This window comes from Dysidea avara, chromosome 1 (genome assembly GCF_963678975.1).
Source record: "Dysidea avara chromosome 1, odDysAvar1.4, whole genome shotgun sequence".
Lineage (NCBI taxonomy): Eukaryota > Metazoa > Porifera > Demospongiae > Dictyoceratida > Dysideidae > Dysidea > Dysidea avara.
In genome coordinates, this window is record NC_089272.1 from 28,268,176 (window position 1) to 28,284,734 (window position 16,559).

At 38.6% G+C, this 16,559-nt stretch overlaps 1 protein-coding gene across 1 annotated transcript in view; it reads right to left on the reverse strand.

The window, feature by feature from the left end:
* LOC136242597 (uncharacterized) overlaps positions 1 to 7,793 on the reverse strand; it is a 46,751-nt gene extending 38,958 nt beyond the window's left edge. The window contains exon 1 of the mRNA XM_066034069.1: positions 7,629 to 7,793. Coding sequence (XP_065890141.1) covers positions 7,629 to 7,710 — 82 coding nt within the window. The 5' untranslated portion in view covers positions 7,711 to 7,793. The remainder of the gene's footprint in view (positions 1 to 7,628) is intronic.
* Between the last annotated feature and the right edge of the window lie 8,766 nt (positions 7,794 to 16,559).

Consider the following 16,559-nt stretch of genomic DNA (forward strand, 5'->3'; position numbering starts at 1 on the left):
ATCAATATGCTTTGTCCTCTTGTGTCCTGCTGATTTATTGGCCATTGCAATTGCACTCTGATTATCTTCTAGTATCTCGATTTTCTTTGGAGCAGTGTTCAGATCAGCCAAAAGCTGTTTCAACCATATGGCTTCTTGAGTAGCAGAACCCAAGGCAATGTATTCTGCTTCAGCAGTAGATAAGGCGACAGTTGCTTGTTTTTGGCTTAACCAACTAACAGCTCCTCCTGACATTGTGAACACATTACCAGTTGTTGAGTGCCTGTCATTCAAATCATTTGCCCAATCAGCATCAGAGTATCCTAATAGCTTTTAATTAACTGGTTTGTATTGCAACTTCAGATCAATAGTACCTTTGATATACCGAAAGATTATTTTGACTGCAGTTAGGTGGGCTTGTGTTGGTGCAGCACAAAACTTTGACACTTTTCCAACAGCATGTGCTATATCAGGACGTGTAGCTTTTGCTGCATGTAACAAGCTGCCTACCATAGATTGATATTGAACTGGATCAACTTTCTTGCTATAGCCATCATCCTTTATTACGTAGTTTAACACTAGGATCCATTGGTGTAGCCACGGTATTTGCTTCTGAGAGCCTGTACTTTTCTAATAATTTTATTAAGTACTGCTTCTGACACAGAGAAATGACTTGTTCGGTAACTTCAAAATTGATGCCTAGGCAATAACGGAGTTGACCCATGTCCTTCATCTTAAAGGTTTCAGACAATCCCTCTTTCATCTGCTCAATTTCAGCTAGGGTTTTTGCAATGAGAATCAAATCGTCAACATAGACAGCTATTATCTTCATACCTTTTCCTCCACTTTGAATAAACACACATGAATCTGCTCCACTCTCTTTGAACCCAAGAGATTTCAGGTGATTACAGAGCTTCTCATTCCAGCAGCGCGGAGATTGTTTCAAACCATAAATGGACCTCCTTAGTTTGCACACTAACTCCTCCTTTCCCTTTAGCTCATATCCTGGGGGTTGCCTCATATAGATTTCCTCCTTTAGTTCACCATTTAAGAAGGCGCTAACAACATCCATCTGGTGAATCTATAACTTATTCTCAGCTGCGAATAGTAGAAGGACACGGATTGAAGATAAATGTGCAACAGGAGAAAACACTTCTCCGTAATTGACTCCATGCCTTTGCGAAAACCCTTGAGCAACAAGTCTGCCTTTGAAACACTTCACATTACCATTACGATCATACTTCACTCGGAATACCCATTTACATCCGACAACATTACACTCTTTGGGTGGCTCAACTAAACTCCAAGTTTGGTTTTCCATCAAGGCACCATACTCAAGATCAGCTGCAGCTTTCCATTCTTTAGAATACTCACCGTTAAGGGAATTATCGATAGTAATTGGCTCTTCAATTCGTACTGCCTGGTAACTACATGTCAACTAGTTACATAAGCAGTGTTAATATATTCATCAATACCGTAACGAACAGGTGGTCTCCTCACCCTTTCAGATCGTCTCAATTGTTCTGGCTGCTCACTTCCTTCTTGTTCACTCTGTTCCTTCTCGGATTCTACTGGAATATCTGTAACTACTTCATCTGCATTCTCCAGCTCTAACTCGCTAGCATTTGTGCTCTTTCCAAAATCATTCTGATTGAAAACCACATCATGACGAATGTAGCACTTCCGCTTTTCTTCATCCCAGACTTTGTAATTGCTAGCAGTCTCAGTGTAGCCAATGAACCTTAACTTCTGAGCCTTCTTATCTAGCTTCTGGCGATCTGAAATATGAACATATACCATGCAGCCAAACACTCTAATATGCTTCAAGTTGGGTTTCTCACCATACCACAACAAGTAAGGAGTTTCTCCAACCTTTAGGGCTGTTGACACCATACGATTACGAAGGTATGTAACGGTTGCAACTGCCTCAGCCCAATAGGCATTGCTCAAACCTGCAAGGGTGAGCATTGATCTAGTGGCTTCTACTAGTGTGCGATTTAAGCGTTCTGATACTCCGTTTTGCTGGGGTGAGTAGGCTGCTGTGAATTCTGGTCGAATTCCAGATTTTTTTCAAGAAAGATTGGATATCATCTGACAGATATTCACCACCTCTATCGGCTCTTACAGCCTTTATCTTCATTCCAGACTCAGTTTCCACAGAAGCCTTAAACTCTTTGAACCTCTCAAAAGCATCTGACTTTCTCCTTAAGAAGTATGTTCTACAATAACGAGAAAAATCATCCGTGAATGTAATGAAGTAGCGACTCCCGCCAAAGGATTGTGTCTGCATTGGACCACATATATCAGTATGTACTAATTGAAGCTTCTCTGTAGACTTTCCATACTTTAATGCATGGTGTGGTAGTCGATGGCACTTTCCTTGAACACAGGCTTCACAGAAAGCCAGAGTACCTTGTGGCTGTAGGTCAAAACCTTCTGAGCTCTCTACCTGCTGAAACAATTGTTTGCGATTAACATGAGCTAATCTCTGGTGCCACAGATCAATCTTGCTACTACTTGCTGGATCCTCAGCAATTATAGCCTTCTCAGTAGATACATTATGATGTGCCTCACAGTCAAGAAAATAGAGCTTACCAAAGGATGACCCAGTACCAATGACCCTTCCATTTTTGTTCCTGATGTAGCATTCTCTATTTCTAAATAGTACTGTGTTCCCTTTAGAGGTTGCTGCATGAACACTAAACAAATTATTAGCAAGCTTGGGAACATACAACACATCTGTCATCCAACAAACAACTCTCTCACCTTTGTTTTGGCATGTGTTAGCCTTGACCTTACCAGATCCAATAGCTGATACTGAATAGCCATCACCAAGCCCCACTGATTCTGGGCTCTCAAACTTCTCATAATCACATAGCAAACTGATATCAAAAGTCATGTGTCGACTGGCACCAGAGTCAATAATCCAATCATCACTTCGTGTATCTGCCTTCAGTCCAACTGTAGCAACAAACATCTTATTACCTCCAGAGTCAGTGTCAGTGTCTTCTTGTTCTTCAGCCCTCTTGGCACGATGAGATCCTTTAGCAAACTTATATTTCGATTTTGGACAATCGCAAGCAAAATGCCCAGCTTTACCAGTTAAAACACATGCTTGGACCTGACTTCCACTTCTTATTGCTAAACCGACGAGCACTTCTCAGTGCTGTGTCACCACTGTTTGGGTCACTTGGTCTCCCTCTTCTTTGTTCTTCATCCAGTAGCGCTTGCTTAACAAACACTAATGTAAGTTCATTATCTCCTCGAGCCAAGAGTGCTGTCACTAAAGTTGAATAACTATCTTGCACACTTTGTAGTAATACAGCTACCTTATGAACATCACTTACTACCTCACCAATAACTGCCAAATGATCAGACAGCTCGTCCAACTGACGGAGGCGCTCCTGAATTCGTGTGCCTCTCTTCATATGCAGACCATACAACTGCATCAGTGTAGAAACCTTGTTACTTACTGTCTTTCGTTCAAAATGCTGACAGAGCACATCCCACATGTCCTTAGGAGTCTGAGATCCCATCACCATTGGCATAAATCTCTGGCAAATACATTGTACTACTGAGTAGAAGGCCTTTTGCTTCTTGTTCTCATAACCTTCAGCCTCCTGACTAGCAGTTCCTGTTATAAATTCCCATTGTCCTGACGCCCTCAGCGCATGCTGGACTTGAAACTTCCACACCAGCCAGTCCCTTTCGTTGGTGAGTTGTGGAATATTAACGAATATCTTCTCAAATGATGCAGCCATGGTTCGCTCCAGTCAGATCGTGTCTAAGCAATATGCGAGTCTCAGTAGAGCTGTAACTGAAAACAACCAACAACAGACCATGCAGACATGAAATAAACTCGCTTGCCTTCCAGAGTACCGTTAGTAGATTCGTTATGCCACGGTACTACAGCGTTTTAATATCTGGTCCGTAAGTCACAGCGAAGTCTTTCGTTCACGCCTGTCCCACTCGGTGTCTGGGCCCATAACCTGTCGAAATACAACACCGCAGGAGCGCCACGGCAACAACTTCACTGTCAGAACTGATTTATTAAAAGTAAAGGTAAATTCTGTACAAGCACAATTTATAGATACAGATAAAGATTGTTCTAGAAATTCCTGGATCTGATATACAACGTTATAACTACGTTTATTAATTAATTACACAATAAATAATACAATTATGTAATCGTTCATTACAACATTGGTACCTGCCGATAATTGGCGACTTACGCTGTTTTACACTACATACAAAAACACTAATTTACAACCTTTAACTCACAAAATCTCTACAGCACGCCATACAATATAAGAAGCCCTGGAATTTCTCTAATCCAAGGCCGACCTTACAAATGGGTATACTGCTGATGACATAACACGCGCTCCACACATTATAACCTATTGGAAAATCAATTATCTTGGAGGGAAAATTCCAATTCGCCAGTTGTTATCCTCAACTAAATTCACTAAATTTGATATCATTCTACACAGCGAAGGATGCTTAATAAGACTCCGAGTGTACAAATTGTTAGATACGCTGAAAAACACATGCTTTTACCGGCATTCTGAACACGTAAATTTTTTGGTAAGAGGCTCCTTTTAAGCTTCCCCTTCGTTACTACACAAAGAACTTACACATGAATTGAATCGCCTTTCATCAAGGAATCTGATAAACCAAACGTCATGTCTGTCAATCAGAGTATGTGGAAGTTATGGAACCTTGTTTAGAAGATGGTGTTATTTTATATGAAACAGGCGTAACCTATTCGGAAATCCAGAAAATCTTACACAAGTTTTGATATGCAAAAAGGTAAAAAGTAGAGGTGTGCGATTACAAATTTAAGAATATCTCGATATTTCCTTTAAAATTATCTCGATTATCTAACTTATCTAGATATCTGTAAGTTTTTTTAATGTTATATTATACTTTATTAAGTTTGACCAAAAAGTACATACATAGAACTTAAAATAAAATAGGATGAGACAGGTGAGTATTTAAGTTAAGTTTTCTGCTAAAAAAACAAGCATTTGCACATTCTCTGGTAGCAAACAGCCTCTTTTTCCCTGACAATGTGGCCACTAATGGAAAATGCCCTCTCTGATGGCACAGAAGTGGAAGGTATTTTGAAATAATGTAAAGCTAGTTTGCACAAATTGGGATAACACTGTTTGTTATGATGCTACCATTCTAGTGGAGTAACTGTATACCATCATAGGAGGAATCCTCCATGTACCGTTGTAGTTCAATCTTTGCCCTGTCTTCAACAGTCTGATTAGCAGATGATGCTGCTGCACTGCACATTACATCTGACCATAAATTTGCTTTGCTTCTTTCGCTTAGCAGCAGGTGTGACATCAATCACATCACTGCTGACACCACTTACTTCAGTGCGCTCAGGACCAGAAGGATGATCAGTATCAGAGTCAGACTCCAAAAGTAAGCTGCAAATTTTTTCCCGTACGTTTAACCAAGTTGAAACTTTTTCTACTTCTTCCAAAAAGCTTAAAGACTTGAACCGGGGGTCCAGTAGAGCTGCAATGTTCAAAGTATCCAAAGTTTGTGAGTTGTAGTACTGAAGTAGTTTAGTACGCATGACTGTTTTCATTGTTTTTCCAACAGAGGTGTCACTTGCACTCATCTTCAGGTAAGAATTGTATAGTTTGTATATCAGTGGTCGCACAGCTGAATAAGTAACATGTTTTTCTCCCCCAATACTATCAGTTATATCCGCCATAGGTTTCATGACTGCCTGGTATACTTTAATTGTAGACACTTCACTGTCATGAGGCATAAGATCCTGTCTTTGTAACTCTATCAAAGCTGCACACACAGGCTGCTGTAACTTGATGAATCTCTCAACCATATGGTAGGCGGAGTTCCACCAGGAGGAGACATCTTGTATTAAGGTAAGGTCTGTATGCTGCAATAATTGTTGTTTTTGTTTCAATACATAGGTAGCTTTTGGTGAGTGATTAAAGTGGGTTACCAGCCGCCTAATCCTGGCCAATGCTTTCGACACTGCAGGAATTTTGACTGCCTCCTCCACTGCTAGTTGTAGTGTATGGCTGAAGCAGGAAACACGAGGCCAACCAAGCAGTGTGAATGCACGAACAATATTGGAAGCATTGTCAGTTACAAAGCTTGCCAAGTTGGAAGGCAACAAATTCCAACGTGAAAACACTTCTTGCAATTCTGTCATTATATTTTTCCCAGTGTGGGAATCTGGGAAGCTATGTATTTCCAGGAGATGTGACTTCAATGTGAATTCACAGCCATCATCAGTGAAATAATAATGAAATGTGTAACCAATGTAACTGTCATTAGCACGAGAAGACCATATGTCTGTGGTCATAGAAAATGATGTTGAGTCACTGAGTGAAGTCTTAACACGGTCTAACCCTAACCCAAATTCTTTTATCATACGTAAAAATCCCTGACTACTTACAGTGTCCAATGGCAGCATGTATTTGGCAATGTAATAACACACAGCTTCTGTCAATTTCTTCCATCTCGTAGTAGTGGCAAGTGAGTTGATCACGAATCTGTAATACTGGGTTGTGAGGGATCGATAGGCGGTTGTTTTGAAGTACTCTGGTTACCTTGTTGCTGCTGCTGTTGCTCCACAAATGTTGCATAATCCGTCGAGTGGTTATAACGAAGGTGAGTAATTAAATTTGTGGTGTTTCCAGTATACGCGGATCGCTTCTTACACTTCTTACAAACCACTTCGTTTCTCTTCTTCTTATCCTTTTCAATAAACTGTCCATCCTTCGCTAGGAAACCGAAAAAAAACCAAATTGCGCTCTTTGACCCTGGTAGTGGCAACAGCTCCAGTTCATTGTCAGCCATTTTGATTATTGTTATGTGCATGCGCATAATGATCGATAAGTAAATTGAAGATATCTTAATCTAGATATTATTTTAATATCTAGATAATCGGTAATATTCAGATTATTGCACACCTCTAGTAAAAGGTGGTCTGGCCAAGCAAAACACCACCTCTCCTCGGGCATATGCGAGGCTAGACATGAAACTGACAATTATCATTAAGCACCCAAGTATTTTTGCAGTAACTTTCCATACTACAGTGTATGTTAAATCCCCGTGTTAGCTACAACCGGGGCCAACAGTGGGGATTTGACTGTGTGTCAAATCCCCGCTATGGCCCCATGTATGGTGATAGTGGGGCAATACATTGATAGGTGCATTATGATCCCCTAATGCTCGCCCAAATCAAACTTAAAATTCCTATTTTTCATTGTGCTTATTAATTAATTTAAGCTACGTGTCTTCAGTGAAAATGGAGCCATCTGATGTAATTTCTTTAATAGAGTCTCGCGTATACAGCCACACCACTATACTTTTCTTTTGAGTGGCCCGGGGTGGGAAAAGTAGGGTCTGGTACACCTGCATCAAGAATTCTGTGTAATGTTCCACTGTGATTGTTGAATGTGGTGAACACTTCCTAGGCGATCTGTTAAAAAGCCTCACTAGATGTTTACTTTTCCCACCCCCACACAAAAGAAAAGTAGTGGTCTGGCTACGCGAGACTAGCCGCACTGTAGTTACTATTCGTACAGTTTATGATGGTAGTATGCATGATACGGACTCATAGGCAACATGGTAGACGTACATAAAGAAAGGATTACCTTGCGATTTGCAAAAGTCAGTCAATCCAAACAGTACAAGACATGCAAATACAATGCTGGCCAAATTACTATTAGTAGACATGTCAACAGTGCCGACCCGTCACCGACACAACGCTTCCTCACCGAGCCCACGTGCACTGCCGGGTCTCTATAAAGTGCACTCTGAGTGGAGGAAACCACAGGGAGATACGTACGCAGAGAGTCAATGCCGATACTGACGATGAGCTTAATTTCTGTGTTACCCTGGATCACATTGTATTTGATTTTAACGTTAAACAGCAGCAGCAAAGCACAGGGTATGTTTACTTTCAATCCCTTATTGTGAAGTCGGTGTTTACAGGGCCAAAAACATCCTGATCGCTTGACAGACTCCTCTCAGTACGCGTTTGCACAAATTGCACAGTGGCTGCTGCAGGATCAAGGCTGCTCATGCATGTCATGCAGCCCCCCTGGTCCCAGCAGTCGCTCAGACATTAACTAATAAGGTAAAAGGACAATGAAGCCATATTGCTGTGTTTATACAGTTAATCAGTATGGTTAGTCTAGATGTCTCATCTAGACATAACTACTGCTAGTAAATTTCAAAACATGATATGATAACTTCAGATGTAGCTTCACGACATATCCATATCATAATTCTGGTTTCCTTACACATGCATTAACTCTGCATATTTACTTGTTACCATTGTAAAACCAAGATTATGCTGCAATTTGAAGTATCTTTACATTTTTTGTAACTGGTTTTATATACAGTAGCTACTCCTGAACTTTGCAATGATTTTGTAGCATACAGTAAATTTCCAATTAGCACCATTTCATCACGCAATTGTAATTCCTTAATTTAATGACGTATATACTTCTGGTTTGTACCATTTAACAGAATACTGTAGTCTTTCATCTCTTAGCACACCAAATTTTAATTATCTCAAATCAATAAACATGGGAAATCGGAATACTTGTTGTGTGTCAATTATCGGCATGAGGTACCTAGTATCAGCAACTGTACTTCTGTGATTGATCAATTCTCAGCACAACATACAATTTTGTGCGTAAATCCATAATGCCTCATTAAGTCTTTGCGAATTTTTATGGGAAGTGCAGTCCTTGGATAACTCCATTTCACAGAACTTTTATGAAGACGAGGCCAGCCATTCGAGAGATATTCGGGTCAGACACAAAAACATACTGGTTACTTAATTATTTTCCATGGCTAACCAACATAGCTTGTATCAAGACACACAGTAGTGTGTTGTGCGGCCCAAGAAGCCGGCATGCCACACTGTGAGTATATTAATAGGAAGAAAGAATACGTGAATTTCACACCTATTTAGCTCTGTGATCCCTTATCCGATTGGAACCAAATTTACTGCAGAAGTGCTGGCCAGGTAGGGAAGTCTACATACCAAATTTTAAGAAAATTGCTCCAGACAGTTCTGAGATACAAGTGACTAAAATTTTGGTCTAGTTTCTTTGTTTTGTTTTTTCTTTCTTCTTCGTTTCGCACACTTTGCAAAATCTGCCATAAAATACAAATGTGTGTTCCAATCAGGCTGAAATTTTGCACATGTACAGGGCTTATTAAGGCACATTGCAGTACCAAATTTGGTAGGAATCGGATGAGCATTTATGGAATTATGACTGACTATTTGCATAAAATCTTTAATGACTCATCCTGAACTTGTTTAATGTGTTAAGTCTGTGTATTTAAGTAATGATGTGTGCTAGTAATAAGTGTATGTGTGTCTAGTTTTGCTTTTGTATCTGTTTGTGCTATATGTGTAGGTTTTAGCTCTGGTAAGGAAGAATGGCTCATGTCGATTACCAAGAGGATAATGATAAATCAAATCAATCAATAAAATAGGGTCGAAGGTCTGTCATGCCCACAGAGTAAACTCCTTGAAGGAATGAGCTGAAAATTGCTATGTAGATGGAGTAACCATCATAGGAGTGCCGTTTTGTGGTTTGAATAGAATCGAGATAAAGACCATGAAGATATGACACAAAACCCAACCTGTGTCACAATTACGCGATATATATTTTTATGAATAAAAAAACTATTTATTTTCATGCTTACCAGGCAAACCACTTAGAGCAATGAGCTGAAAATTGGTGTGTAGCTGGAATAATTATCATAGAAAATTATTACACAGTAGTACAGAAGAATCGGATTACAAACTATTTAGAAAGCAAACTATGTGTAGCAAAAGTGAGATCGAGATACTCTAATAGAACGGTCACCCTAATAGAGCATTCCACAGCCAAGATACTTTAACAGAACAGTCAGCATGCAGCTACGAATAAATCACTTTAGCAATTCAGACCATTGCAAATCACCTCGTAGGGAGATCAGCTTGAAACCAATTCATGGAGTTCAGCCACAAACAAATCACCTTGTACAGAATTCAGCTATACAAGCAATTAAGTCACCCTGTGGAGAGCTTAGCAAAAACAAATCACACTGTAGAGAGTTCAGCTAGACAAACTCACCCTGTAGTGAGATCAGCTACACACAAGTCACCCTGTAAAGAGTTCAGCTACAAACAAATCACCCTAGTGATATCAGATGAATTCATCCTGCGGAAAGATCAGCTACAAACCAGTCACCCTGTAGAGAGTTCAGCTATACACAAACAAATTACTGTGTAGAAGATTCAGCTATAAACAAATCACCCTGTAGATAGATCAGCTAGAAACAGGTAACCCTGTAAAGAAATCAGCTTTAAAAAGCCCCAAAATACAAACACAAAAAGAAGTGATATGTAATGCAAAACAACCAAGTTGTAAAAAAAGGGTTATCTATTGTAAAAATTCTGTACCAACAATATTATTTGTTTTCTTTATACACAGTACACAAATTGTCTTAAGTGTTGGTACTATACAAAATTTTAAATAGTGATCTACATCATGTATTTTTCAGTTACTATAACTACACAACCAAGTGATGTTGCGGTACCATCTGGAGGAACAGCAGTGTTTACTTGTGTAGTGGATCTAGGAGATCAAAATGCAAACACTGATGATATAAAGTGGAATAACATGGGAAATGCTATAACACGTGTAAGCACAGATCCTTACATGGTCAAGAATGATTTTGAAGAAGATGATCAGCTGATCAGCACATTGACAATCAAAAATGTGAATACACAACATGCTGGTCTGTATCAGTTTGTACTTCGTCTAAATGATGGTAATGTGATGAGTAGGGAAGCTTCCCTCAATCTTCTAACAGGTAGAGAAACTTTACACTTGTTTCTTTTTGTTCTTGTGCAGACTATACACAAAATTAATGATCAATATCTATGCCTTCAAAAGAATGTATATTGTTTGCCTGTTAGCAGTATGGTCCTTTAATATTAAATTCATGTATATACTGTGCATAGTTACATACATGAAAGAACACCATCTTATGATACTACAGTGCATGGCTTATATAGAAGATTATCACATACACATGATTTTTCATACGTTACTCATTCATTATACAGCTATAATAACAACACAACCAAGAGATGTCACAGTGTGTACTGGAGTAGTAGTAGTGTTTACTTGTGTAGTGGATAGGAATGGTACTGACATTACTAGTGATGATGTGATGTGGCAGATGATAAGAATGAGTGGTGGTATTTCAACACTATCTACATCATTAACAGGAGGAGTTCCCTTCAATATCACTACAACTATTAGTGGAGATATACTGACTAGTACACTCACAGTCACTGGTGTGACAGATAGTAATCTACTTCAAACTAGTTTATATCGTTGTGTAGTAAATGATATGATGAGTAGAAATGCTTCACTTTACATTTCAACAGGTACTAATTGCTTAAGTATGTGCACATTAGAGCTCGGCAGTATTGAAATTTGAATACATGGTATTAGTAACAGAAAAATATCACAGTATATCGGTATCTAGTTAGCATGTTATTGTAATTATTGCATCATTTCTTGGGCCTAGTAATGAAGCAGTATGCATCCCAATAACCAAAAATATATAGTTCAGTACTAGTCCGGTAGATTTAGCTCAAAAAAAGGGGTGAACCCAGAAAAAAATTTGAAGAAAGCTAATTTTGGTATCGTTGAAAAGGAAATGTTTTGTAGAATAACATATCCAAAATCCCCAAAAATCCCCCTTGGGGAAAAATTTTTATACCCAATTTACTTTAGGACATCTATAGTAGCTACATAGCTATTATTAACTCTTGCTATTAAGACCTCAAAATGCAAAAAACTTTTCACATAATAAATTAAATAAAACACAAAAATATTTGTAGCATCAATATAATGGACTCAATGCGACTGCCACTTATCCACAGATCATAGAAATCATATAAGTGGCTCTCACATAGAATCTGAAAAAATGGAATTGTCAATGTCATTGTAAACGGGTTCTTCGCATTTGTGCAACTTTCTCCCCTGCAATCACCACATGCTGTTACACACTTTAGTCCATGCTTACGGCAAGAACATATATTACTACCACATGGATTTGTAGTAGAAAGCTTGCATTTACATCGAACAAATTTAAGTAAGCTCTCTGGTGCTGGCTCTAAATCTGTCATAATTGGCTGCAGCTTTGAACCATCTAGCTTCCAGCCCCATAGTAGGGGATTAAGAGAGTCAGTGGCAATCTTCCTTCCAGTTGAAGGGTGCTGTAGCGGATCGTAATCTCTTTGCACTTGGAATTTCATCAGCAGCAACAGGATTTTGAGGACCGGGCCTTCTCTTGTCAGTAAATTTTTTACGGAATTCAGGATGTACTAGAACAGTTTCAACTGGGTCAGTACTGTTACATTATCCAGATAGATATAAAGGTCATCTCTTCCATATTTCTTACAACACTCCATGATGGTTAATATTCCCTTCTTTGTTACACGAACTGATTCATTATTTACAAACCCTAGCTTGCATATTACACAGTGATCCTTCCTGAAGGCACTAGTAGGGTGCCCTTCAGCCATTTGAATCTATATCAAAATGAGTAGAAACTATAGATAACCTAGCTGTAGCTTCAACATGATGTGTAACAAACCTCAGTTTCCAGCAGCTCAACACATGGCTTCCAAACCTCACGAAGGTACACTTTTCATCAAAAAACTGCTTAAGTAACAGAACACATGGCCCACAAACTTCAAGCAAGTTTTAACTTGCTCCCAAAAACTGCTGAGTCATTTCAAAATTGGTTAGCACATTTTTTACACAAGTATAAACAAAAATTCTGCTCATTTTTAGGGATTTCATATGCTTCAAACTAAATTGGGTATAAAATATTTTCCCCATAGGGGATTTCAGGGGATTTTGGATATGTTGTTCTGTAAAAAATTTGCTATCTAATGATACCAAAATCAGCTTTCTTCGAATTTTTTCCAGGTTCAATCCTATTTCTACTGAACTATACAAGTAGGCATGTGTTGTAATGTGAGAACCTCAAGTTTTTGTTTAGGGTATGTCTACTAAACCATCAACAAATTGGATAATTAAACACCTAAGGCTGGATTAAAAGCACTCCTATACTGGTATTCATCGATATACCAGTATTTCAATATATCAGTTATCAAAGGATGTCACGGTATGATAATTGGTTATGATAATTTATCACGATTAACAGTATTACCAGTATATTGCAGAGCCTAGTGCACATACAGTAGTTGTGTGGAAAACACATTAAGCTTGTGTGTGTAATATGCTGGAATCAAAATAATATGATTTTCATATACTTATAAAGGGTAAGGAAAAATGTGACCCAGTCAGGGAAAACCGGTCTAATCACGTATTTAAAAGTATCGAGAAATGCCGGTTTTAAGTATTTAGTGTGTTGTAGCTCGCCAATGGTTGAAGTTACGTGTACCAAATTTTCACATGTTTACACCAATTCCTTACCTTCCAGAGCATCCACTGTGCAAGTAGCCAACAACGAAGTTTCCCACCATTTTAGATAGTTTTCAAACCGAGGTTGACTGTATCAGGTGAGCTACAAAATGGGTGAGAGGGGGGCCTGGAAGGCGGGAAAGATGGTGTTCAAAAATTGAAAAGGAAGGTGTAGGGATGAATTAGGTCAAGTTTTGGGCCACTGATGTCTCAAAATTGAAACGAAATTCACAGCAGAGGTACTTATTCAACACCACAGAGCTGTACAGCCACATACAGTCATCCCCAGGCTTACCAGAGTTCCATTAACGCCCCACACCGCACGTACGGATTGCCACTGGGCTTGGGAAAAGCAACCAGACTACTCAAGTCTAGCTGAGTTTGATTGTGGAATTAGATAGTTTATTCATGTAGCTTTGTGTCCTGGGTGAAAAATCGAATCTGCTGACATGGGCGATAAAACCGGTTTTCTCAGACTGGGTCATAAATTAAATATTACACGAGCTGGTAGAGACCGTTACAATAAAAAGTGCTGAAACAAGGGAGAGTATTACTATATGAGTATAGTTATTACCTAGTTTAGCCCATACAATGAACAACAAACCACCATGGCTAAATTGGGGATTAAGCAATATTCTTCCTTTTCTCAGCACTTTTTATTGCAATTGTTTCAAGCATATAAATTTGGCTACAATTATTTGTTATTAATTTTTGTAGCATACTTATGCATGTAAGTCACCATTAGTGAATATACACCTCATCAAAGATTAAAGGATGGCACCAGATATATTAGGTAGTGTTGCACCGATATGAGATTTTGCCGATATTCCAATATCCGATATTGGATAATATTTTCAAGCCGATAAACACAGCCAATCTGATATAGCACAGTATGTCTATCTTGTAGCAATTTTTACTAGAAATTTGATTGTGAAGGACCAATTTAGCTTATTTATAGCAGCAGTATTGCTACAACAGCTGACAGTACACTGAAGCAGTAATACCAACATTGTAGTGCAGGAAAATGCAATTCAATGCATTTGTAAACATTATTTGTTGCATATGAGCATATATTTCTAAATACATACACATATCTGTGTCTGCTGCTTTTTTCATTGTGCTGCCGATCCGATACCAATATACAAAAAATACAGCCGATATATGGTTTTTCCGATAACCAATCCGATTATCAGTGCAACACTAATATTAGGCTATAAGTTATAGTTGTAACACACCCATGAGGTTCGTATAACATGACACCTGAGGGCCGCAGACCTGAGGGTGGAGTTGTTTACAATCAGATACAAACTGAATGAGTATGTTCTAACTGATTTGTGGTATGGGGTGTGTGCAGATCAATGGCACCCATTTGTAACATGGAAGGAACAAGAAAGCAAGGCTAATATTGGCTACCGCCTGAGCGTTGTATACGAGGAACAATTTTACTCACCAATTACTGCCTTGATGGTTAGTTAATTGATTGTTAGCTGGTTTATTCGTTAGTAGCTCGTTTCCCATGTGCAAAGTGTGTATTGATTCCAATCACTCCAGCCATGCATTGTACTGCTTCACGTGGATTAGACAGGTGTGGCTGAAGTGTCTGATGTTCATTGTTGAGTGGTGCAGTGCTATAACAGTCTTGGCTAGCTTAATCTATTTGCAAATGAGCATGTGGTATACAAATAGCTACAGACTCAGCCCAGCAGTTGTACTGCTTCCCTTTCATTCACACAAGTACAGTATTGTGTGCTAATTTGTTCCAGAGCGATTCATCTCCTTGATGTATTAGCCAAATTCAAATTCATTGTGATTCCTGTGTTGGTCTGGTGTTTGGTTTTGTTTGATGTCTTTGAACTAATTAGTGTCCAGACAGTGTGGCCAAAAGGAAATACTTAGCCACGTTACAATTATTTTTACGACTGATGTGTATCACTGGCGGCAACCTTTGATCTGCCCACGTACCATACTAAAACTAAATTTCAAGAAAATCTGAATAGCCATTACTAAGATTAGGGCTGGGACAAAGCTTCAAATGCTTCATTGGTTCATTGGTTCAAAGGTTAAGTAAACTTCGAAGTAAGAAGAATTAACAATGTATCAATGAATCAATGAACAATGGATCGATGAATCATCGATGGTAAGGAATTACAGTATAAAGAACATTATAAATATTGTAAAACATCCTGTACATACAGTAGGGGTGGACAGACCACTCAAAAGCTTTTTTAAAGGTTCATGCCTTGTACTAGCTATATAAATGCGATCGGCTGAACAAAAACTGGTTCAGCTTGACTTAGTTGGTCGCCACTAGCAATCCTCTTTAAATAGACATATTAAAATTTAAAATAAGAAATAAGGATCGCTGAAAAAAGCCACGAAACAAGAAGGGATCGCTGGGGTGGTAATGTAAACCACAAATCCCTATTTTGACTCTTTATACTCAAATGGAGCATTTATAGAGAGTCAAAATAGGGATTTGTGGTAAACATTACCACCCCAGCGATCCCTTCTTGTTTCGTGGCTTTTTTCAGCGATCCCTATTTCTTATTTTTAATATGTCTAGTTTGTGTACTTTTTTCCAAATCCATTTATGGATTATAAGTTAATTGGCACATTAGAGTAGTAAGCTAACAGAGATTCCTCAGTTTAAAAGGTTAACTCAATAACTAGATATCTTAACGTATTATTAATTTTGTATTTATAGAGAGTCAAAATAGGGATTTGTGGTTTACATTACCATCCCAGCGAAATTTTTAATATGTCTAGTTTGTGTACTTTATTCCAAATCCATTTACGGATTATAAGTTAATTGACACATAAGTGTAGTAAGCTAACAGAGATTCCTTAGTTTAAAAGGCTAGCTCATTAGATATGTTAATGCAATCTAATCCAAAACAGCCAAGCTGTAAAAAAAGAGTGCGACCCTCAGAAAGGCTAAGGTGAAAAAAGATGTGAAATCCAAGGTGGCAATTTTAATAATGACAATTCAGGTGAATTTGGTGCCGCTTGGTCAATTGGCACATAATTCACCTGAATTGTTGTTATTCCATTAACCTACCATCACAG